Here is a 25,028-nt window from a genome sequence, read left to right as displayed (position 1 = left end):
GTTTGTTTTACAGCTTACGAAAAAAAAAAAAAAATTCAGGGGAAGTGTCCTTCAGAATGCAAGCTAACGAAAGAATACAAATAAAATTATCAATTTTTATTTTTTATTTATTTTAGGTAATTAAAATATACCAATATGTCATTCCCTCACTTGTCCCCACTGCTGATTTAAAAAAAGAAAAAAATTGTTTCTGAAATAAATTTTTTTTTTTACAAATTCGTGTTTTTTATTTCAGAATACTGAAATATAGAATTCAGAAAATCAATTTTAAATTTAATTTCTGATAGAAATATTAACTCAGCATTATTTTAAACTTTGTCCCCAGTGTTTCGCGTCATTCCCTCACAACAATGTTCTTATCACCTGCAATCTTCTTAGAATAAAAATATTTTAATAAAAACTTCAGAAGTTAACAACTGGCATCATAGAACAAAATTGCAGTATGTTTCCATCTTCAACTTAAAGAAGCTTTGCTGTGGAATAAATTTGAATGAATCAAACCAGGTAAAATTTTTTACATTTGTTATTCCCTCATGTCATTTTTTAGAGTAAAATAAAATACAACTTCATCGAGAAAGTGGATAATTATATGTTGCTTTCTTGTATGAATATAATTGTATGTGATTGACTTCAGAAATTAATAAGGCCTAACTGTTATTTTTAAATTTTATTGAATTCGTCATTCCCTCACTAGTGTATAAAGTGAGGGAATGACGCTGAAGTGAGGGAATGATTCAAGATATCAAATTTATATTATCAAATTTCTTTTTTGTTCAATCGTGCCAGCCAATTTTATTTCCCAAACCTGTAAAAACTATTAAATATATAAGACTAAATTATACTAAATATTGGATATACTTAATATGTTATCATTTTCAAACTTTAGGTAGATGTAACTTAGATAAAAACATGTACTAAAATAAAATATCATTCCCTCACTATTAGTGTCATTCCCTCACTTTTCAAATAGTGAAAATAATTAATTTACTTATTAATTAGTTTGAAAAATAAATTAAAAAATTTATAAATTAATTTATTAAATTAGTTAATTTATGTATTAAATTAATTAATTAATTATTAATTATTATAAATTAATTATTTAAAAAATTAATTAATTTAAATATTAAGTATAATTTATAGGATATATACTTCCTTTATAACGCCATTACATATTTCTATTAATATAAAAAGTTTCAGAGCTTTTTATTCACTTTACTTTTTTGGGATTTTATGAACTGAAAAATTACAGTTTTCGTGAGAATGACCCATATATAAATGCTAGAAAAATAGACAAGATCACGAATTTTAATATTAGAAGCATTTAAAAAACAAATCCTGTTGGATGAATGAATTTTAATTTTTTCACTATATTGACTGCTACAAAAGTTAGTTTTTTATTAAATATTCAATTATTAATGGTATGTAAAGATTTTATTTATTAAATTAAAGTTAAGAAAACTACTTTTCATATTATTTATCATGAATTTGTTACGAATTATTTGTCAGTCACGTGACATACACGTCACGCGAATTATGAGAATCCAACCAGCATTCATCCTATTTTAAAAATGACTGCTTGTACACCGAGAAAACATTTTTTATTCTTTTTAAAAATCAAATAGCAGCCAATAGAAGAAAATAATAAAAAAAACACTTTTTCAATAGAAGCTTTTTTGCGTCAGAGTATATAAAAAATTCAGGTGTAAATGGGCTTTAATACAAAGATTACTTTTAAATACTATAATCTAAATATACGTTTGAAATAATGAAATTTAAATTACATTTTCATGTAATAATATTAAAACATCAGTTACAGAAATCAGAATGTAAATGATTTTTTCTTCTTTTTGAGCTAATATAAAGCGTATTAGTTTCAAAGAAATGCCATGCTATGCATGTAGAATAATAATGATTTGTGAATAATACGTAAAAAAAGCTAAAAAAGAAAAAACTAAGCTATTTTATATTTTCTACACATTTAGAAAGCTCGAAAATTATTTATGTTTTGATCTTTATTAGATAAGTAAAGAAACGGCAATGAAGTGGAACATTTTTTATGACAGCTGAAAAGAAATGTAGTATTGCAATTCTTCAATTTCTTGCCTTATATCTAATTATTATTTGTTGTTTCGAAAATTTAGATGTATACATTACAGTTATAATTCTATTTATAAGATTTTTTTTTGACCGTGTTCTCTGAAAAAACCGACAATATAAGGTGAGGCAAAGTGTTTGTTGTTGGTAAATAAAATATTAATGTTTATAATAAATGATGAAAAAAATATTATTTTTATATTATTTTAAAAGAAATTTCTACTTCAAATTGAAAACTGTAGCTGTTAAAATACATTTAAAAGTGAAACTAGCTCCTAATTTAATGTTTTTAAGTCTGTTTAAAAAAAAAGATTCAAAAAGTTTAGGAACCGGTACGTTTTAATGATTTTTAAAAGGGCTGACGGTAATAAGAATACTAAAATATAAAAGATATTTATTTATTTAGGAGTTAAAGCAGTGAATTCTTTTAAATATTTATAAGATTTATGTTTTTGAAGCTTGAATTTCCACAATTAAATTTTTACTTGCATAATTTTCAATGCATTTTTAAATATTTCATTTTTTAGAGCCGGTACGTGCGTACTAATAATGTTCCGTCTGAATTCTATCATTCGTGCTTAAAAGCTAATGTTATATTTTTCAAGAATATACTTATGGTTATATTTTAATAACGATATACAGCTTTTTATTCTAGCACATACAGTTATATATAATAAAACGTTATTAAATTTTTCTTCTTATTTTCTGGTATTAGACTCCTTGTGTATTGAACTTTATGTTTATCCTGTCTTGAACACGATAGCTACGTCTTTTATCAAGAATTTGATAAATCAGCTATTACCGCTCATTGTTGGAACATTGGGCAGCTATTTAATTTTGTTAACGATGAAGTTTTGTTCACCCTAGCCACATCAGCTTATCTTAATGCTCTGGAGTCTTGTTTAATATAAATGTTGATTCCCTTGTTAATGATATGAGTTCCTCACTAACCCTTTATAGTGCTTGGAAATGCATTTTACCCTGATTAGTACCTCTTGGTTACCATAGTTTTTCTACTTTTGTTTTATTTTCCTCTTTATTTTCTTTTAAATTTTGCAATTGGCAACCTCGCGATTTCTTTTCTGTACTCTTTTCCTCTGGTGATTTTTAAGAATGGGTACCTATTTTTTAATTCTTGATAGATGTAGATGTGGAGAAAAAAAAGATTTTTTCTTTGTAAAGTATTTGTAAATACTGTTCATTTTAACCGTGAAAGATAGAAAAAGAAACTGTACGATCAGTACTTAGCACTCTAAGAAAAGTACATTAGTCGTCTACAGCATTGTTCAATGGCGTCAACTTCGTAAATTTCATAGAAAGGTGGGAGCCGTGTACTTAAAGAATACATAATTATAAAATACATAATTATAAAATATATAATACATAATTTTTTAATGTGTTATAATATTAAACTCCTTATTAAACTGCTACAGAAATTACAAATACAATATGACAACATTGTTAATTGCGTATTAAAAGAGTCAAAATTTTCGGAAGACTGTAAATTTGTTAAGAATAAAGTAATCTTTGTTCAGAAAATGTGTAAATTGTTCTGAAATATTATTTGTATATATATATATTTATACATATATATTTTACACGACAACGAAGAAAGTTTTCATTTATCTTTTGCTTTGGCAATGGAGAATTGAAATATCAAGGGTGTGACCTGTCATAAGTATAAGGTATCCGACTACCTTAAAAAAGAGGATTTTCACAAAAAATCACTTTTTTATTTTATTGCTTTATAATAATGCCCAATTTTTCTAGTTTTAAAAACTGTTTTGTTTTTGAATGCACGTCAAGCAGAACTTTAGTTATAGCTATTTTAGTAACAGATGACAGCTGTCCAACTTACCGGAAATTACAAAAATGAAGCCGGTAGTAGGTAATAGTTTCGGATCCATTTCTATTTGTGTCTTTGTTTTTCTTAGATATTTAATTTTTAAAAGCTCTTAAACTCACGGCTAATAATCTGAATTATATTTTAATTAGATTTTACGTTTCGTGGTTACTGTTTGTGGGTAATATGAAAAGTTAGCATATTTTCTAATAATTTGTTTACATTTGAAGCGTACTTTCTATATCTTGATTTTGATTTGTTTTGAAGAAATTTATTGATTTCTTTCAAAAAAATTTGTTATTTATTTTGATGAATTTATTGAAATGGGTAAAGGACGTACTTCTCGATCTAAGAAACGTAAATATTACGGTAAACAACATGACACCAAAAGCGATGATTTGAGTAAAGTTGATTATACCATTTATTCAAAATTGTGTAAAGCAGATGAATCTATTACTTCAAGCTCTTCAAAATCATCGATTTCTATGGATGTCAATAAAGAACTGATGCCTTTGGATAAAAACAATCTGTGTGGCAATCGAATAATTGATATTGAGATCCTAATGGTGATATTAGCTTCATTATGTTGTCCGGTTTGCTATGATAACAAATTGCATTTAGAAGAAAATTCTAGATTTGAGCTATTATAAATATTATAAAAAATATTTTTTACTTCTAATTATTAATAAAAACTATATTTAGACATATATATTAAAGTGTGAAAATACAGTAAGATGGTTGTTTAATAAAAAATTGTTCCTGTGTTAAATGCTTTATAAGTAGTAGACTTTTGATGTTATTCACTAAATACTTTAAAATATCGCTAAATAATACGTTAAAATATCGCTACGTTAAATAAAACTAAGAAAATGTGTGAAGGAATGTGCCCCCTATAAAATATAATAACTTCCTACTGACAAACATTCATAGTTTTTAGAAAAAATGTAATTATAAACTTTAATTGTGTTTTTCTCAAAATGACAATTTTGCTGTTTTTTGTCTACGGAAAACAAGATAACTCAACTAATTATAATAAATTTGTCTTCAAACTTTCAGAGATTGTTTCTTGTATTGTTGGTTATGAAACAGACCTCCAGAATTCAGATAACTGTATTATTTTTTGTTTTATGAGATATTTTGCAGTAGATAATGTGAAGAAAATGTGAAAAAAAATGGAAAAATATGCTTAACACTCCATAAATTTTTTTAATTTCATGCTATCATTTAAGTTGAGGTTCATAACACTTCAGAGGGTTATACGAAACGGCTCAAAAAGTTTGATAGCTGCATGTACAATAGTTTTTTGTGTAGAGTGTTTTCCGTTAATGAGTTATTTTCATTAAAATTATCTAAAAAATACTCTTTAAACAAAAAATTTCCTGTATATTAAAATTTTCTCTATTAAATATGTTTATTTAAATTAATATACAATATAAATTGCAATAATGTTGTGAAAAATATTTATTTTTCAAAAATTTTGTCCCGAAGGTAGTCGGATACCTTAAAGCGGAAATATACATATTTACGAATTTCTGAACGAAAATTCTTTTCTCGCGTGGAAAACGAAAAACTGAAACAAACTGAGCTATAAGTTGGAAAGGATATAAAGATTAAAACCGAATAGTTCATATCAAATTGTCCTATATTATGCTTTAATTATAATAATGCAAATTCAATAATATTGTTTTTATTCATTGTTATTGTTATTTATTGAAAAATAACTATTATGCTGTTTTATTTTTTTAAATGTATTAAAAAAACGTGTTCGTAGGGTAGCAGAAAGCCTTAATGAGAGTTCAGAAGACTTCGCATTGAAAAAATGCGTGAGAGATTTGCCGTCGTACATGTTGTTTTTCAAAAGTGTGATCATTGTTTTATATCTGAAATTTATTTTATCGCATGACATTTATTTCTATTTAAATTTCTTTATTTCAATGAATTATTATTGACCAGAAATTTTAAATTTTAAAGAAGAAATGGTTTTAAACATTTTAATAATTAATTGAAATTCTTAAGAACTGAGAACTGCGTAAAAGCAAGAACACATTTCAAATGAATGTAATTATGTTGCGAGTGAAGGGAGTATAGCAAAACATATGAAATTGCTTAGCAATCTTGGGGGGTTCAGGAGTGTCAGTGAGCAGGGGACGAAGACAATTAACAATTAAATGAAGAGTTTGTCTGATTGTCTTTCTTGAAACTCCAGAACCGTTTATGCAAGCTATCTGAAATTTAAACAATGCATGAAAGGGACAATTTTAACCCACGATCCAAAAAAATGTAAACTTTTTTTTAATTAGATCGCTTACGAGAGATGTTGTAAAAAGGGAATTTTCTCATTGTATAAAAAATGTAAATAAAACTGCAGACTAATTTAAAGGTGAGGTTTGTTAGCTTATTTTTATTTAATTATTTTTATTTATTTATTTTTATTTAATTATTTTTATTTAATTATTTTTATTTAATTATTTTTATTTAATTATTTTTATTTAATTATTTTTATTTAATTATTTTTATTTAATTACTTTTTATTCGTTATGCCGGAAAAACTTAACGATCAAGGTGAACATGTAAGCATAGGCGGACTACGCCTCTTCTTAAATTAACTGAAACCACGTGTTTATTTTGTTTATAGTTATGCCTCGAAAAAGTTTTTAACTAAAAATAAAACTTTAAAATCAACTGATTTGAATTGAAAAGAAAGTTATTTACTGAAAAGTAGAATTAATGAAGAAATAGAACTAATTCGTTAAGGAAAAACGTATAAAATCGCCACATTATTTTTAACGTCAATGATGCTCGATTAATTCAGGCACCAGGTACAAATAGAAATAAAACAAAATAAGCTCTGTACTAAAAAACAAAAAAATATAGAGAAATGGTACCAAGTCATTTAGGAGAGGCGTAAAAATTCGTCAAGCTATTATTGTCATCAATGATGCTTAATTTTTTAAAAGATTCTATTTGAAAAACAAACATGTACTAAAACTCAACCTTAATTTTGATAATGTACTTAACAAACTTAATTCTTTTAGGGGAACTATTAAAAGTCACTGTACTATTACTGACGCTAATGAAGGTTAATTAATTTCAGTAATAAATACCAATTTATGTAAAAAAATAAGCTATATAATAAAAAATATGCTACTAATTCGTTAAAGAGAAGCATAAACAATCGCCAAAGTATTTCTGAAGATTCTTAATTAATATTGGTAGTAGGTGCTAATTTAAACAAAAGCTATGTAAAGCAAAATAAATGAAGAAATGATGGAACCACTTTGTTTAGTAAAAACGCAAAATATCAGCATGATGCTTAATTTTGACGCCAATGATGCAAGTTTTGTTGATAAATTCCAAATGAAAAAAACAAACAAACTTTGTACTAAAAAGCAAACTTAATGAAGATAATGTCTTTATTCTTATAAGGGAACCGTAAAATGTCGCCAACTTTTATTGACGCCAATGATGGTGAATGAATTTTGGTAATAGATACTAATTGAAGTAAAAAAATTAGCTATGTACTAAAAGGTAAAGTAAGGAAGAAATGTTACTAATTAGTTAAAGAGGAGCGTAAAAAATTGCCAAACTATTAATGAAGCTAAAGATACTTAATTAAATTTGATAATAGGTGGTAATTTAAACAAAAATAAACTATACTAAAAAGCAAAATTAATGAAGAAATGGTACTAACTTTTTTAATAGAAACGTAAAATGTCAATATGCTGTTATTGAGGCCAATGTTGCTTAAATAATTTTGGTAATAGGCACTTTTGGTAATATGGTAATTGGGGCAGTCTTACTAGTTACAAAATATACTGACAAAGACGCAATCAGTATATTTGACACCTACTAAAACTTCATCAACACTGCGCAGTTTTAATATAAATACTGAGGAAAGAGATTTTTTTTATGGGTCCTCAAATGGAATAAGTACCAGAGATAATCACTTGATTATGCTAAATTTTGACTATCATGAGTTGGTATCAAGCAACAACATCATATTCTGATCACAGTTAATCTTTAATATGACGGGATGAACTTCTAAAAACGTATTTGGGTTAGTCTAATTACGTAAAGCCACGGGGAAGAGGACAAAAATAATAATAAAACAAATTAAGTATTTTAATTTTATTATTAGCGTCGGTATATGTCTTTCTTATTTGTGCTCGATTTCATAGTGTTGTTTAGCAATTATTTTTTGATTGTTAACTTTTTGCACAACGTGCGAACAACGGGTATTAAACTAGTTATTCATAAAATATAATAATTATGTCTTAATTAAATACTTAAAGTCATTCATTTAACTGAAAAATTACTATTTCTTTATTTTAATTTTCATTTGGCGCAAAAATCAGTTCTTAAAAATAATTTGTTCTTATTAATAATATGTAAATAATAAAGACTGGAAGCCTTTTAACATTACGAAGCTAAGAATCATATTTATTATAACACCACGTTTATTATTTCTAAATACGCAATTCAATGGTCATAAAAATATTTATTTTGTCTTAATTACATACTTATATTCAAAGGTGTTATCAAAAGAGTAATGTTTCTTTGTTCTTATTTTCATTTGGCTTAAAAACTCGTTCTTAAGAATAACAAAAAAAGAGAGTAAAAAGTACTCAGAACTTGTTAGGACCCACCCGAGGCGCCTTTGGTGACATACCCTGACCACTTGATGCTCTGAGAAAAAAGAGCTTCAACAAAAATGACCCATTTTTGTGAGAAAGATCCAGTTAACGTGATTGAAATATTAGCTGACTTCCACAAACGGTCGATAACTTCCTTCATTTGAAACATTTCTTGAAATGCGATACTTTTGTACAAATAAATTTTAATAATTTATGTAGCAATTATTTTTTAGCGCTTTCAACTTGAGGGCTTATTCATTGATAAAATAAGTTTATGAGACAGGCAAGAATTTATTGAAATTTGTAGTTTAGTTTCTTAACAATTATGTCGTATTCCTCGAATAGCGAAGCTTTGTTTACACATTTTTATTTGGACAGTTAATAAATATTAATTTTCTTTATATTTTAAACAATTATATTAATGAAGTGATTATAAATGCAAAACACAGTGTGATATAATGTAATGTTAAAATATTTCGGGGGAAATAAAAGTACAATAAATACGAATGTAGAGATTCATGTTTCTAAGATAATTATTTAGATTTTCGATTAAATTAATTTGATAATTATTCCGATTTTAAGGAGTTGGGCTTATGTGGATTAACCGACCAATTGTTCTGATGAAATTTAGTTTTGTTCTGATTTCTCTTCGAAAACGTTTGTCATTACAGAACTAAAAGTAGTAAAATTTAAGAAATAGTTGAAAGCTCAAAATAACTTTTCTTTCGAAATTTTTGCTTTTTTTTTATTGTGCAGAATATTTAGCGTGTATTATACAAACAGACTTATGATACTATTTTACATAAAATAAGAACATATAATAGATTTTATTCCTTTGGCAATAACATTGACATTTTAAAAATTAATTAATTAGAAATAAAAATAACAATTTTGCATTGAATACTCCATAAAATAGCGTTAGCGGTGTACAATTATATCCATATCATTAAATCCATATCAAATAATATTGACTTATTGATGATCCTGGCCGCGATAGCTCAGTGATTAAAGTCACTGAGTTGCAATTGTTAAAATCATATTTTATCAAACCATATGAACCTATTAAACCATATTTTGACATTATTTTAAGCCATGACATTACTTTAAACCATATATATCATATTACAACATTATTTTAAACCGTATATATTATATTACAACATTATTTTGAATCATATAAATTATATAACAACATAATTTTAAATCATATATATTATATTACAACATTATTTTAAACCATCCTTCGTTACAAATTAGAGAGATTTTTTGGTGTTTTCATAGAGTCAGAATTATGGTAAATTTTACCACAATCTGCTAGTTTTAACCATATATTTTTTCTCAGTAATGACTCTTAGACTTTTATTGGGGGAAAAATGAAGTTTATAAGAGAAAAATTTAAAAAAAAATCATATTTCGATTTTTAAAAAGAAAAAATATTTTTATAAGTTAACTTAATGTCTTATCTTTCTTTATGCATATAATTTGAAGCAAGTCTTATCTAAATATTCTCCCTCAAAGGAAATAAAAAATAAAATTGAACTAAAGATTTTATGAAATTTCGTGTAGAAATTTAAATAATGTGGTAAGAGGAGCTTGTTTAACTGTTTCACGTAAAAAAGTTATTTATAAAATAAATACTGAAAAAATCACTTATGATATCTAAAAAAAAAAATATTGACTTATAAGTAAGTTTCAAATCTTGCCTTTTTTTTGCGATACAATTTAAAACAAATCTAATTTAAACATTTTAATTCATACTCAGAAAGGCTGGAAAAATGAAGTTTATAAGAGAAAAATTTAAAAAAAATCATATTTCGATTTTCAGAAAGAAAAACTATTTTTAGAAGTTAACTTAATGTCTTATAATTTTTTATGCATATAATTTGAAGCAAGTCTTATCTAAATATTCTCCCTCAAAAGAAATAAAAAATTAAATTGAACTAAAGATTTTATGAAATTTCGCGTAGAAATTGTAATAATGTGGTAAGAGGAGCTTGTTTAACTGTTTCACGTAAAAAAGTTATTTATAAAATAAATACTGAAAAAATCACTTATGATATCTAAAAAAAAAAAATATTGACTTATAAGTAAGTTTCAAATCTTGCCTTTTTTTTGCGATACAATTTAAAACAAATCTAATTTAAACATTTTAATTCATACTCAGAAAGGCTGGAAAAAAACCTTGAACTTCACTATCGACAATTTTTTATCTGATGAGATGAAACAAAGACGTAAAAACGCAGAAGAGAGAAAGAAAATCGAGATCATAACGAAACTTGATGAGAAAGTAGACTAAGAAAAAAAGCCGGAAGACATCTTCCTTATGATTATTTTTTAATTTTGTTATTGAGCCCGATTCCATCTTTTCAGACATGTTTTTCTCTGACACATTTCAAGATTTAGATGCTTTATTAAAGTTACAATTGTTACTTAGGCGCAGTCACTTTCTTCAATTATTTTCGATAAGAGTGTTTTTTGTGTAAAAATTGAGAGAACATTGTTTTACGTTAATTATCCGCCATGTAGAAAACTATTATTTTATGTAAATTCTTTTCATTGAAACTTGTCATTTTCATTTTGTCAGTGAACTCGATTACATTTTTCTAGACATGTTTTTATCTGACACATTTCAAGATTTAAATGTTTTAAAGTTACGTTCGTTTTTAGGCGCTATTATTTTCTGTAATTGTGTAGGTTATTTTCGATTAAAATGTTTTTATCTAACAAAAAATGTAAGAAATTTTTTTACGTTAATTATTCGTTATACAGAAAACTCTTATTTTAAATAAATTATTGTTGTCATTAGTAATTTTGTTATTGATCCCGATTACACCTTTTTATTGATACTTTTCTCTGACACATTTTACTATTTAGATGCTTTAAAGTTGCAGTCGTTACTTAACGCAAAAAATTGCAACTGTTTATTTAAATTTTTAGATCACTTCATAAGAAAAAAACTGGTCAACTCCGACCACTTATTTTGAAATACATTTCGACTTTTTTTTTCTCAAAATTTTTATTCGAATCTAAATTTTGTAATTGCTTAAAAATGAAAAAGCATTAAGTTTTCTCTAGTGATTAATTGTGATCATAATATTAATTCAACCTAGTTCCAACATCAGTCATGAACGTTTTATAGAAAGCTATTAAATAAATATTATACGTAGTTTTGAATAAAAATTGGTAATACTTTACACATGCATATGATGACTTCATTATTGTTTAAACTGCGCAGAAAATTTACGTAGTTAAAATGATAAAAAAAAGTAAAAAAATATCAGTTTCTTTTCTCATTATGAAAAAAATTACAGTAAAAACATTTTTTGCATATAAAAACTGAAAAATTAACCCATAATATTTGAGATAAAAAATGCGTAGAAAATAATGCAAATCTATAACCCATTCGCATTTTTATTAATTTATTAAATTGACAAAAACATAATATTTTACTTTGTTGCACCACCAAAATTGAAATCTAATATGAACCTCACATAACTTTCGCCACATACAAAATTTTGTAACTTCTTAATTTAATATATTTCAAAAGTTTTTCATACTTTTGTGCAAATTTCCTGCTTTGCATTTTTAATATTTTGAATTTCTTTAAATGTATTCTTAAAATAAATGTATTCAATATTGTATTTTTAAATATTTTTATTGTTTTAGAATTTCTTGGATGCCCTTGAGAGGCGGGTTGAAATAAATCTTCATTAGTATACACCACTTTTAAGATATCAATGTGCTCCAAAACCAGACGAATTGTTAGGCTGCCATCACCAATATCAGCACCATCACCATAAAAAATTTCCATACACCATACAGCCTAAAGACTTACCTTTCACTTTATAGAAACCCTTCATTTTGTTTTGCAGATACTCTTGAAAGATTATTTGAGGATTTAATGGTTGAAATTGCTACTTTCAATTCTAAGTATACAAAGGTGGCTTGTATCTTTTTAAAACTCTTTCTTTTATAACATTATAAACTCTGAAAAAAAATTATGGTATTTAAAATATTCAATATTATTTAGGATTGATAAACCTCCACCATAAATAAAAACTTAAAATAATGCTGAAATAAATTGGAATAATATATCAACACTTTGAAATCGCCAGTTTTATCCTAACATATTAAATTAGCTGTTCTATGCTAACAAATATGGTTCATGAAGACACATATCATACCTATAATTTGTAAAAAAATGTATATTAGTAAAAATGTTTTTAAAATCATTTGTACGTGAGTGTGCATAAGGTCAACACAGTATGCATTCGAAAAATTCTGTGAATGGTTTCGTAATTGAATTATCTAGGTAGGATGCTCAACTCTATCAGAGGCAGTAAGATGTTGGGCACCTGGTGCCTATTTGAGTCCAAATCAAGAAAATTTAGCCCTTCAGTATCGTGATTACGTATATGTAATCATGTGATTCTCCCTTCATGGAACACAATTTCATATATGATACGAGTCTTTTCGCCGCTAGTGTTCCAAAACCACACGGAGGTCATTTCAATTCTGCACTCTCTTATTACATTCTGAATATGCATATAATCGATTTTAAATATAACAAACATATGTGATAAAACGCAAGCTTGCCAAAATTCCGCTTTGGAATTTTAATTGATAATTTCGAAAACTAAACCTATAACAGTTTTGCGGAATTTATTTTCCATAAATATAAAGAATTTCTATAATGAATGAATAAAAAGTTTGCATTCGACGGACTGTCCTAAATTGGATAATTTAAAACGTTCTTATTTCTCTCTAAATTATTCGTTTTTATTTCCTCAAACTAATGATGATCTGCGCGAAGTTCTTTGTCTTTGTTTATTATTATTTTTGGAAACATTCTAATGGTATTTATTTGTTCTTTTTTATTTAATGAAGCTTTCAATATTTCTTTTAAGCTAAGTTCTTATTTCGATATAGGGACATTCTACGTATTAATATAAATGCTATCGTATATATGTATGAAATGCGGAATAGTCATTAAATAATATGCCTAATATCGAATGACAAAGCGCGAAAAAATAAATATTCCCCACATTGTCTAAATATTCTATAGAGCAAATAAAGCAATCCGGCAAAGTATGAAACGATAAAATTAATATAATTTACTAAGCACTCTATAAAATAAACTATAAAAAACAAACAAATATACATACAATGAGTAAGCAAACTATATAACTTTCATATCGCATAGTTTGTCCAAAAAAAATTAGTCATTCTATAAAATACGTAAAAGCAAAGTGTGTAACAATTCACACATTTCCTATTTAACCTGATATTCCAGGTATTTAATACAATGACTAGATCAGCTTTTCATAGATTGACAACAACATGCATATTCGAAAATGCTTAAAATTTGAATTTTACTTTGTCAGATATTAATATTTTTCCTGCCTAAATAAGTATTCAAATAAACGAACAGGGTGTTTTGAAACTCATGGGCAGAAATATAAGGTAATAAAAAACAGCTAAATGAGCAACTTTCACCATACTAGGGTTGAGGTCAAAGGTTGAATCACTAAGAGGTATTCGTCACTATGACTTGAAGTAACCAAATACGAAACTGCTCAAGGTGTTCATGAAATGGTTTGCTGCTCATGGTGCCAATAAAATGAAATTAGCACTTGCTCTATCTATTTGGTGTTTCGAACTTTCAGGTGACAGTGACGAGTATCTCTTAGTGGTTATCACGGCTTGCTCTTCCCCCATGTCTTGTAAGGAATAAAGTGCTTGTTTAGATGCTTTCTATCAATTCTTAAATTTCTGCACATGAGTTTCAATACAGCTCTGTCTTTAATATCTATTAAATACTCTGACGTTAATATATATTAAACGTATTAAACAGTTTGGTGCAAAATGAAATATTTGCATGTAGTTGGTGCGAAATGAAATATTTGCATGTAGTTAACAAGTAAATGACAACAATTGATACAACTAAAATACTGAAATACACTTGATAAAATATTCCATAACATCTATTCAACACTTTATACGTTTATGCCTAATTTATCTCTCATCTCGTAACAGTTTAATTTAAGAAAAGAAAAAATTTTGATAAAAATATTTTAAGATGTTTTAAAATCAAAGATTTATGAATATATCTTGTTTCCTTCTATCTTAAATCATGTATTATAGAACTAATTCCTTAAAAACTTTCTGCAGACTTGAAATCGTTTGTTTAAATATAACACAATTTTGATTTTAAAACAGTTACAGAGCATCTTAGTAAAATAATTTTCAATTTAAAATACTGCAGTGTTTTTTAACGCAAAAAATATTCACATTTTGAGATTTTTTCACTTGCAGATAAATAAAGAAAAAATATAAAAAATAAAAAAAGCATTAAAAAACGTGAAAAAAACATAAAAAATAAAAAAGAACATTGATGGGGATTCTACAATTACATTTTATACATTAAAAAATACTAAAATTGCCAAAAAATACTAAATGAGAAATTTACGAAATATTGTTGTGCAAAAACTTGTTGCAAAAGTGAATAAAACATCACGAATTATTTCTCTCTAAAACGTAAGATTAAGTTCCAAAAAAGGCACAATTTTTAAAATCACTTGATTGAAATTTAGTTATCGTTTCGTTTGCGCTTCAAAATATTACATTTTACAATTTTTATTATTTTTGAGTAAAATTATTAAAATGCTTATCAGTGAAAATTGTTTACGGCTTCATTTAAATCTTTGCAAAATGTAAAATTTAAAATTGCAAAATTTTAGGATTAGCACAGGCACCCAAACCAAACTGACACGATTTAAAGACATTTCAATACATTTTATTCCAGCAGTAAATTAATCACATACATTTACAAATTTATTTGAATAATAAATAAATAATTCAAAAACTACAACTAAGAATATCTGGTCAGTATAGTTAAAGGTAAGTAAGTTTTTAGTTTTTTTAGTTTGATGCTTGGTTACAAAATTTTAATTCCTCATAAAAAATATTTTTCAACACATGGTTTTGAAAATTAAAGAAGCATTTATTAATATTGTTTAGGAAACTGATAATACTTTTACTTGTACTCATAGTTCGTATTCTTCAAACTCGCATATTTTTGTGTAATACTTAACTGTGCTTAAGCTTTACATTTAATGCATATACTCATATTTTAATACATTTCAAATTGTTATTTGAAACAATTTTATTCGAACTCTTTATAACTAGAACATGAAGAAGTAACGAGTTGAGCAGTCATCTAAATTTGCATGAATTAGTGCAAAAAAGAAGTTCGAATTTAGTATTTTAACATTATTCGAGATTCATCAAAGCTCACAGGTTAGTATTATTCATAAATTTGTCAATGATTTGTTAATTGTTTTTGCTAAATCATGAAGCAACAGTACTTATCAACCATATTTGTATTATTTGTTATTTTGATTTAAATTTGGCAATATAGTTCTAATTAACAAGTTACATTGTTTATAAGGCTGAGTCATTTTTAAAATTTGAAAACCTTTGGAAATGGTTTGTATTTTATTTATAGTTGTACAATTTTACAGAAACGCAGAAGGATGTTTTTTAACATGATAAAATAATTATGGCACCTTATTAAGCTAATTACATAACCGGTAATAGAAAGCTATCGGCATAAACACCAGCTATATATGGTTAAATTCTTAGAGAATTTTCAAAAAAAAAAATAGTGGTAATAAATTAGAACAAGAAAGTTTTTAAAATATAAATTCTCATACATTCGTTATACATTTTTCATAATAAGTAAAAGTAAACAATTTTTATTTAATATTATAAATAATAAAATTTTTCCTTAATCCATCTTAAATAACTTAGAACATTAGTAATTAACAATAATACAAGAACATTATTTAAATAGTAATACATTTTTAGCAAGAAGTGTAATTATATACAATATAATAAAATTTCGTTATCATAATTTAAATGCTTCAGAAGTATTTAAATGTTTGGAAAAAAACGTCACAAAGTCAGACTTTTCTTCAAGAAACAATAATTAAATGAAATCAGCGGCTTATTTTAAAGTTTTTTTTCTAGTTTCAAGTGACATTGACACTAGTTTTACGCAATTAAAATGCAAATCTCAAGTCAAGTAATTCATGACGGAATTTACAACATTACAGTTATAGACATAGTAAAAGAAACACTTAATAGCTGAGATTTAGTTTGATGAGTTAGACAAGCAGCCGTGCTTAAAAGAACATTGGCCTTGGCATATATCGCACGTATTTGGCGCTATTTAAAAGTGTGTTTTCTTGTCCACTAGTCACGCTTAATGATTTTAAATTATATTTAGTTAAGGGTAGTAAGTTCAGTTATTGGGTGAAATTAATTTCTTTTTAGGTGTTTTATATTGTTAGTTATTTATAGAAGAAAAATTCATATTATTTCTAATTCAATCACTTTAAGATATTTTTCATGTTTTCCTGTAATTATAGTAGTATTTCCTGCAATTATAGTTTATATTAAATAAAAATGTATTTCGATTAACTACTATGGTGTATGCATTTTTTTTATTCAAAATGGCGTATATGAACAGAACATATTAAACTAAAACAAAAAAAAGCATTTTTTACTATCTATTACTGTAACAATACTTAAAACTGAAATTAAAAATTAAGAAAAATATTTTTCAGTAAGCGATTTTTAAAATAACTCTCATTTGGATTCAATTTCTCAGTATCAATTTCATTTCAAGCGTAAGTTATGAAATGATTTTTCATATCAATTTCATTTCAAGCGTAAGTTATAAAATGATTTTTCACATCAATTTCATTTCAAGAGTAAGTTATGAAATGATTTTTCATATCAATTTCATTTTAAGCGTAAGTTATTAAATGATTTTTCATATCAATTTCATTTCAAGCGTAAGTTATTAAATGATTTTTCATATCAATTTCATTTCAAGCGTAAATTATTAAATGATTTTTCATATCAATTTCATTTCAAGCGTAAGTTATTAAATGATTTTTCATATCAATTTCATTTCAAGCGTAAGTTATTAAATGATTTTTCATATAAATTTCATTTCAAGCGTAAGTCATTAAATGATTTTTCATATCAATTTCATTTCAAGCGTAAGTCATTTAATGATTTTTCATATCAATTTCATTTCAACCGTAAGTCATTAAATGATTTTTCATATCAATTTCATTTCAAGAGTAAGTTATGAAATGATTTTTCATAACTTACGATAGTAAATATTAAAACCTTCATTAAAATGTGATATATACACAAAAATATAGCGCATCATAATTTTTTTTCCCATTAATTATTAAGATATGGAGAAATATTTTAAAACGTAAAAACCAATTCTCTTTTTTAAGATTTATAAATTTTTCAAACTAACAAGGCTGGAAAACGACATATCACTCAACAATAATGCTGATTTTTTTAAAATTTAGTTTAGAAAGTAACGTATAAAATTAATTTTGTTTATTTCAAAGTCATCATAATAAAATGCCTTGATAAGTCGCCAAGTTCTATTCGTCCCGAAGTTGACTCTTAAGGGTTGCTTTACTTTAAATCTTTTTCATCTTATCAGAATCTTAAATCTTTGCGTTAAAATATTGAAACTTATAGATTAAATTTAATAACAAGATTAATAAAAGTTCTATCTTTTGAGAAATGAACTTGAATAGCAATTGCAAAACTCTGGCTTTTGCAAGTAGTTTCAAGAGAGCATTTTAATAGTTGAATTAGTAGAAATCACTTGGAATTCATATTTGAACGTACATTTTATGATTGCATTTTTAAGTATCTAAAAGGAATTGTTTCAACTTTTATTCGTTATTGCTCATTAAGCAATTTTTTCTGCGATTCCTTTCAATTTGCTCCCAACCTTATATTTTCATAAATTTATAATTCCCCAACCAAAGTAAGATAGACAAAACATTTATATATATTATTTCTAACATTTATATATATTATATCGTAATTCGGGTACATTTCTTGAAAGTGATTGTTTGTTTCATATTTAAAAAAGGTAACTGACAAATTAGCATTTTAAAATTTAGGGTACAAGAAACATCAAAAAATTGCTATCATTGTTTATAGTATTTTTATAAATCATACAATTACATCATGTTTAAAGATTAAAATTTATTTCTTAAAATCTTATTGTTAGAAGAAAGAAATATTACTAACACTTCTGTTGAAGTGACTTTAATTCACTAGAATGATTTACTAAAAAATTTTATAAATAGATTCCCTAACACATTTTTTCTGTTGAAAATGATATATTATTGGGGGTTTACAAACACGACGTGTTAACATTTCTGATTTTTTTTTCTCATTTTAATAACTTTTAATGATGTGTGGAGGATATTGAAATTATTGAATTCTTATGACTATTTAATTTTAAATTATTATAATAATTATCATTATTTTTGCAATTAATATTTTTAAACTTTTTCCGCATCTTTTTACTTTTTTGGTCACCTCATGGTAACTTTTTTTAATAACTGTCGTTGAACAGCCGACCCAAGTTTTGGGTTTACAACTACTAATGCACAACTCCATAGCCTTGTAATTTTGAACCCAATACAGAAGACAAGGGAACTCCTGGATCAAGGATTCGGAGAAATTTGCCTTCGTGGAAGATGTTTTGATGGAACTAAACGAATTTGAGTTTCATGGAGAGGAAGACCACGAAAACCTCCCACGGTTAGTCTGACGGCAAGGGGACTCTAGCCCATGATCCGTCTACCATTGAGGATATTTCACGTCGAGCCAAATAAGGAATTAGTGTCGACCAGCCATCGCTGGGATTCGAATCCGGTTCAATATATTGGAAGGCGAACGCTCTATCCGTGAGCTATCACGGCTCCTCATAGTACATTTGTTAGCATTTTAATAATTTCTCATATTTTTCGAGAAAAATGTGGGAAGCCAAAATTTTGCTCTTGAACTGAATTTTCATTTTAATTTATTAATATATATATTTTCAAGAGCAATTACCGTTAATATTTAATAATGTTCTGATAGTTTTACTTATTTTAATTTTTTTATCATGTTGATGTTATTTAAATACCTTTATTTATGAAATATTTAGCCATTTAAAAGTTCTAGAGTTGTAAGATGTTTTAATAGAGCATTAATAAAATATGATTTTAAATTCATAAATTCTTTAAAATATATCAAAATTTTGAAATTATGAACTTAAATAAAGTTTAAATTATTCGTTTAGCAAAAATAAAAAACTTCTTAAGAGAATGTTGTTCTAGTAGTTTCATCCTATCTGATATACATTTAATTTTTGATTTACACAAATATATGAAAAAAATTATTAAAAAAAAACCAAATGCAAAGAATTTAATTTTATGCAAAGAATTTAAGAGTAAAAAATGAAAAAAAAATAATATTAAAAAAATTAAAGCAGGTAGTATTTATAAATAAGACAGTATATACCCTTAACATTTCTAATCATATTTCTTCATATTTCTAATAAAATAATAATATTTTTCATGAAACAAATTTTCAGCGTTTTTTACCCTTAAAACATTTATACTTTGTTCATTTTAGAACATTCTTTGCAAACTCATTCATAGTTCAAAATTAATTAAGAAAATCTTTGCTATGTTTCTAGCTTATATTGTATTTATAGCTGATTGCATATTTGTAAAACAAGGAGAAAAAAACTGTACCATGTAAAAATTCGCGAAAAAAAAATATTTTCTCCCAAACATATACATGTAATATTAAGAGAAACATACAAATCATACTAATTTGTTTTGGATCAAACATATTTTTCAAGCGCTTACATGAGATAAATAGATGATAAAATTAATGCAAGAAAAAAAGAAATGATAAAATTAAAGCAAGATAAAAAATGTACGATAAAATTAAAAAGTAATATGCAGAATGCATATTGAATAAAAGAAAATTCTACAAAAAAAAATTATTTTTTTAACAAAGAACAATATTTCTTAAGAATGTCGAAAGCCGGCATTTACTCAAAATATTTTCTTAAAAGATTTTATTTTTATTGCAAAGTAAAACAAACGATACTCACTATAATTGACGAATGAACCAGACTGTTTTTCTTTTAAATATAAATAAAATAATAATAAAAAGAATCACAGTTACTCCTGAAATTTTAAAATCACCCGCCGAATATCACCTTTCCCTTCTCACATATCAACCACGAGAAAACACAAGAGAAAATGATTCTTTTCCTTTTGGTTTTGCTTTCACAATCAACTAGTCTTTCTCTCAACACATCTCGGACAAGGTTATGTGTCCGCCATCTAGCGGCCTTACCTGAAGTATCCTGTTAGTCGCTTCCGCTCGAATAAGTCCTCTAGGTAAACAAATAATGTTTACATGCTAAAGGGAGGGTAAGTAAAATACAAGGAAGAACTGCATCGTTTAGTTTTGAGAAGATTAATTGATCGAGTCGATCAAAATGAAATGAATATGGAAAAAGATAAGTTGTTTATTATTCTTCGATACAATTCGAGAAGTTGATTACAAGTCAGGATTTAATTATTCTTTAAGTTATGATATTATCGGCGGGTTAAGTATCCTTGATATTTTTTTCTTTAGAAAATGATACAAAACACCTTGTTTTACTTCCGCTAATAGAAAATTGAAACTGCTTACACTTTTTTAATCGTAAAAAAATTAATTTATTAGTTTTTTACTTCGGGAAAAAACGAATCTAATTTTTATTGGAATTCAATACTTTAATACACTTTAGTGTACTAATACAATAAGTTAAGCCTCAATATTACACCATCCTTCACTTTTATTGTTTATACAGTATAGTTATATAAAATACTTGCTGAATACTCGTTCTAGGAACGACGTGAATAAAAAAAAATTTAATCGATACTGAACACCACGAAATCATGCAAAAAACTGAAAGGCATGAGTCGGCACAATTGAAGAGTTTTGTGGAAGAACTAGGTAAGTGACATTTTTAGGGGTATTTATGAATTAGTGAATATAACATAAAGTGGTTGCATCTATAGGGTATGTTTTATGTAGCAAAATTCTTTTTACTTTCATTTTAATCTTAACACAACTAACCACATTAGTTTTTAGTATGCTTGCATGATTTTCACTTTCAAATAAAATATGACAAGTAAAATATGACAAGTAAAATATGAAAAAAAATATAACAAATAATTATTAGGTAAATAAAATATGACAAGTAATTATTAAGAAAGTGAAATATGACACATAATTATTAGACCCGCCTTCTGATAAATTGGTAATAAAACAATACATTGACCACTTTCTTTCTTACCCTGATTATATCCTCTCTGAAAATGTCATTTACTTCGTTTTCCATTAAGCTCTTCAATTAATAAAGCTAAAATAAGTAAATTTTTTTACTTATTATTATGTGTTGTCTTTCCCTATGAATATGTTATTATATTCAGCAAAACATAGCGTTTGTAGTTCATCCCATCAGAATAGAAATAAACTGCAATTAGCATCACTTGGCTTGATGATATTGCTCGCGGCCAACTCATGATAGTCGAAATTTATCTCTAACAAGTAATTTATTCGGTACATATCCCTTTCAAAAGAAAAATAAGACACTTATTTTAACGGTACTGGTATTAATACCGTTTAATATTGCTGCAGTTTTAATAATTACCAAATATATTAATATAATACTTTATATCTATATTAGTATATTTGGGGCTACTTACATAAACCTGCAGCATTTGAGTTTTGTGAGAAGTACATTTATTAGTGGCAACAAGCTAAAACCGAAATTTTAAAAACAAATAGAATTCTTTGAAGACCTTGATAAGTTTTTTGGGCATGTCCATTTCCTAATCTTACCTATATTTACTATTTAAAATGCTTATAAGTAGGGGTGGAAAAGTTCTTTTAATTCTAATTCATCAAAATATCAATTCTACTATCTTTGCAACCACTGGAAAAATATTTTCTGAAAATACGGAAAACCCGTTATAGATTTTTTATTAAAACAGCACCAATTACCATATTACCAGTAGTACATATTACCAACGATTTTCTGCTGTTCCCCTAAACAATTTTACTATTAACCTTTTCCCTATTATAGCTGCTTTTTAGCGCGTACTTCATTTTTTAAAAATTTCAATTAATACATATTACCAATATTGATTAAGCATTGGTATCAATAATAATATGACAAATAATAATATCCCGAAAACGAATAAGTATCGTTTCACCCTTTTAAGTAGATAGTTTATTATATTTCTTTCAATCAATAAATATTATTAACATTAATCAAGAATCATTATTGTCAATAATAGAATGGTAATGCTTAAGGTTCATCTTAATTGAATAAGCCTCTTTAAATTGCATAATGGATTTTGCCTTTTAGTGCATACATTGTTTCTTTTATTTCAATTTATCACCTAAATTAATTAAGAATTTACCACTTTTCAATTTATTTTGCCTCTGAATACGTAACTAATTTTATTGTTACAATTACCGTTGATTTTAAATTTACTTTTTCAGAAGCACATTTTAAAAGAAATACTATAAACAAAATAAACTCATGGTAAAAATATTAAGTTGGGGACGTAATCCACGATTGTTACCACGTTAATACTGTTCATTGAATTTATCTAACATAGCTAATAAGAAATAATTAAACAGTAAAGTTCGTTCAATAAACTTTTTTTGATCAAATAGAGCTCTAAGCAAACAAATATCACTGATGATATCTTTAAAATATTTGAATAATTGAATGGGATAAGGCTGCTGTACTATGATTCAGGGGCTCTAGAACGGGATACTTGCAAATGACGTAGTGGGGGTATATCGATCGTGATTGGATGTAGAAACGTGGCATTTATGTTATTGTAACTGCTCTTTTCAATCTATTTCAAGTAAGCAAAGCCGGTCAATTATCGATTCTCCTAAGTGACACATTCTATATTCTTACACAAAGATTCTTTCATGAAGATTTTGATTCTTTCATTATATATATCCTACTTAACACAAAAACAGGCATGAAGCTATGTATTATGACATACTAATATATAATATTAGTATGTATAATAATGTATAATATCACTAATATATAATATATAATCTAAAATATAATTAATACATAATATATAACATTTATTATGAACAAACAAATTATGCATCGAATTTGCCAGTTGCACAAAACAAATATGTATCACAGTTTCAATAAAATACGTAAACAAATAATAAATCTAAGTTAAGTAAAAGACGTAAACGAGAAAGAATTATATTTCAACAAATTCGATGAGCGATGCTCGCTATATTTAATTCTAAATAGCATTCTGACTTATGTGGGGAAATAAGCGAATAAGCGAATAATAGGCAATCAGCTGGAAATGACGTCATAGGTCACATGTGTGGTATCGTGAACTTTTTCTTCTTAAATTGCAACTACCCAATAGTCTATAGTTAAATTCAAAACAACGGCGAACGCTTAACCAATCAGAAAATTCCAGTTCCGTTTTCATTTATCCCTCTCGAACGGTTTGTCGTAGAATATTCTAATGTAATTTTAAAATATTTAGTACAAAAATTAATCAATTTAAGATTGTGGAGAAATCATAAAAAATATCATTTATAAAAGCAACTTCGTCCCTGAACTTGAAAATCACTTGGATAAGGTTTACATTTATGGTGTGTTTTTTAAGTGAGATAATTTTGCAGGCCGATCAAAATGTTATGGGGGAGTGAAACTTTTCAGGAAATTAGTCACTAGTGATAGTCATTAGTGATATAGTAATTTGAAAAAATAAAGACATACTCATTAAAAACAGCATACTCATCATAAAGATGGTGACTAATAAGTAACACTTGATCATCCAGAATTTCGAAATAAATATGCTGGGTCCTGTTAGGAGTTACGAGCTCTAATCCTTAATGAGAAAAATATTCTCGGAACATCATAGGTCTATTTTCATTAAGTGATCAGAATTTGTCCAGGAGTGTACGGTAAGTTTATAAGGGAAACAATTATTGTAGTATTTAGAAATAGTAAGCATTTTCCTTTTAATCTCACAAAATGCGTTACTTGGTAATTTTTATGGAAGCGATTTAGTAATGAATTTGATAAAATTAACAATAACAACATGGTTTTATAATATGTCATAAAAGGTTGTAAGACGCCCGGTGCCTGAATGGTAGCGATTCGTACTTCCGTGCCACAGGGCCTGGGTTTGATCCTCGGGCCGGGCAAGGTTGACTCACCCTTTCATCCCTTCAGTGGGTCGATAAATGAGTACCAAGCATGCTTGGGAACTAAACACTGGGGGTTCCGCGTTCGGCTGACCACCTGACCGGAACATTTGCTCCTGCACCACAGAGCCCAAGGTCAGGAAACCTGAGATTGGCACAGTAGGCCTTGGCCCGCTATGGGCTGTCTCGCCACTAAATTTAGTTTAGTTTAAAATTTTGTAAATGTTGTAAAATTTGGTAATTTTACTATGCTTTCTTAACGCCTGGAACAAAAAGCATTTATTTTTTAA

General features: G+C 26.5%; 1 protein-coding gene across 2 annotated transcripts in view; it reads right to left on the bottom strand.

Annotated features, from left to right (window-relative positions):
* LOC107454807 (ATP-dependent translocase ABCB1) overlaps positions 1-20,730 on the bottom strand; it is a 108,800-nt gene extending 88,070 nt beyond the window's left edge. Inside the window, exons 1-2 of one of the 2 annotated variants that reach the window (XM_071177585.2) lie at positions 20,579-20,730; positions 12,407-12,558 (exon numbers count right to left, since the gene is read on the bottom strand). In XM_071177585.2, coding sequence (XP_071033686.2) covers positions 12,407-12,431 — 25 coding nt within the window. In that variant the 5' untranslated portion in view covers positions 12,432-12,558; positions 20,579-20,730. The remainder of the gene's footprint in view (positions 1-12,406; positions 12,559-20,578) is intronic. The other variant, XM_071177586.2, reaches the window with a different exon arrangement.
* Positions 20,731-25,028: the final 4,298 nt, after the last annotated feature.

This window comes from Parasteatoda tepidariorum, chromosome 2, assembly GCF_982258835.1.
Source record: "Parasteatoda tepidariorum strain Cologne lab strain chromosome 2, Ptep-v5.0, whole genome shotgun sequence".
Classification (NCBI taxonomy): Eukaryota; Metazoa; Arthropoda; class Arachnida; order Araneae; family Theridiidae; genus Parasteatoda; species Parasteatoda tepidariorum.
The sequence above is the reverse complement of the archived record's forward strand: the minus strand, read 5'-3'. Positions and strand labels throughout refer to the sequence as shown.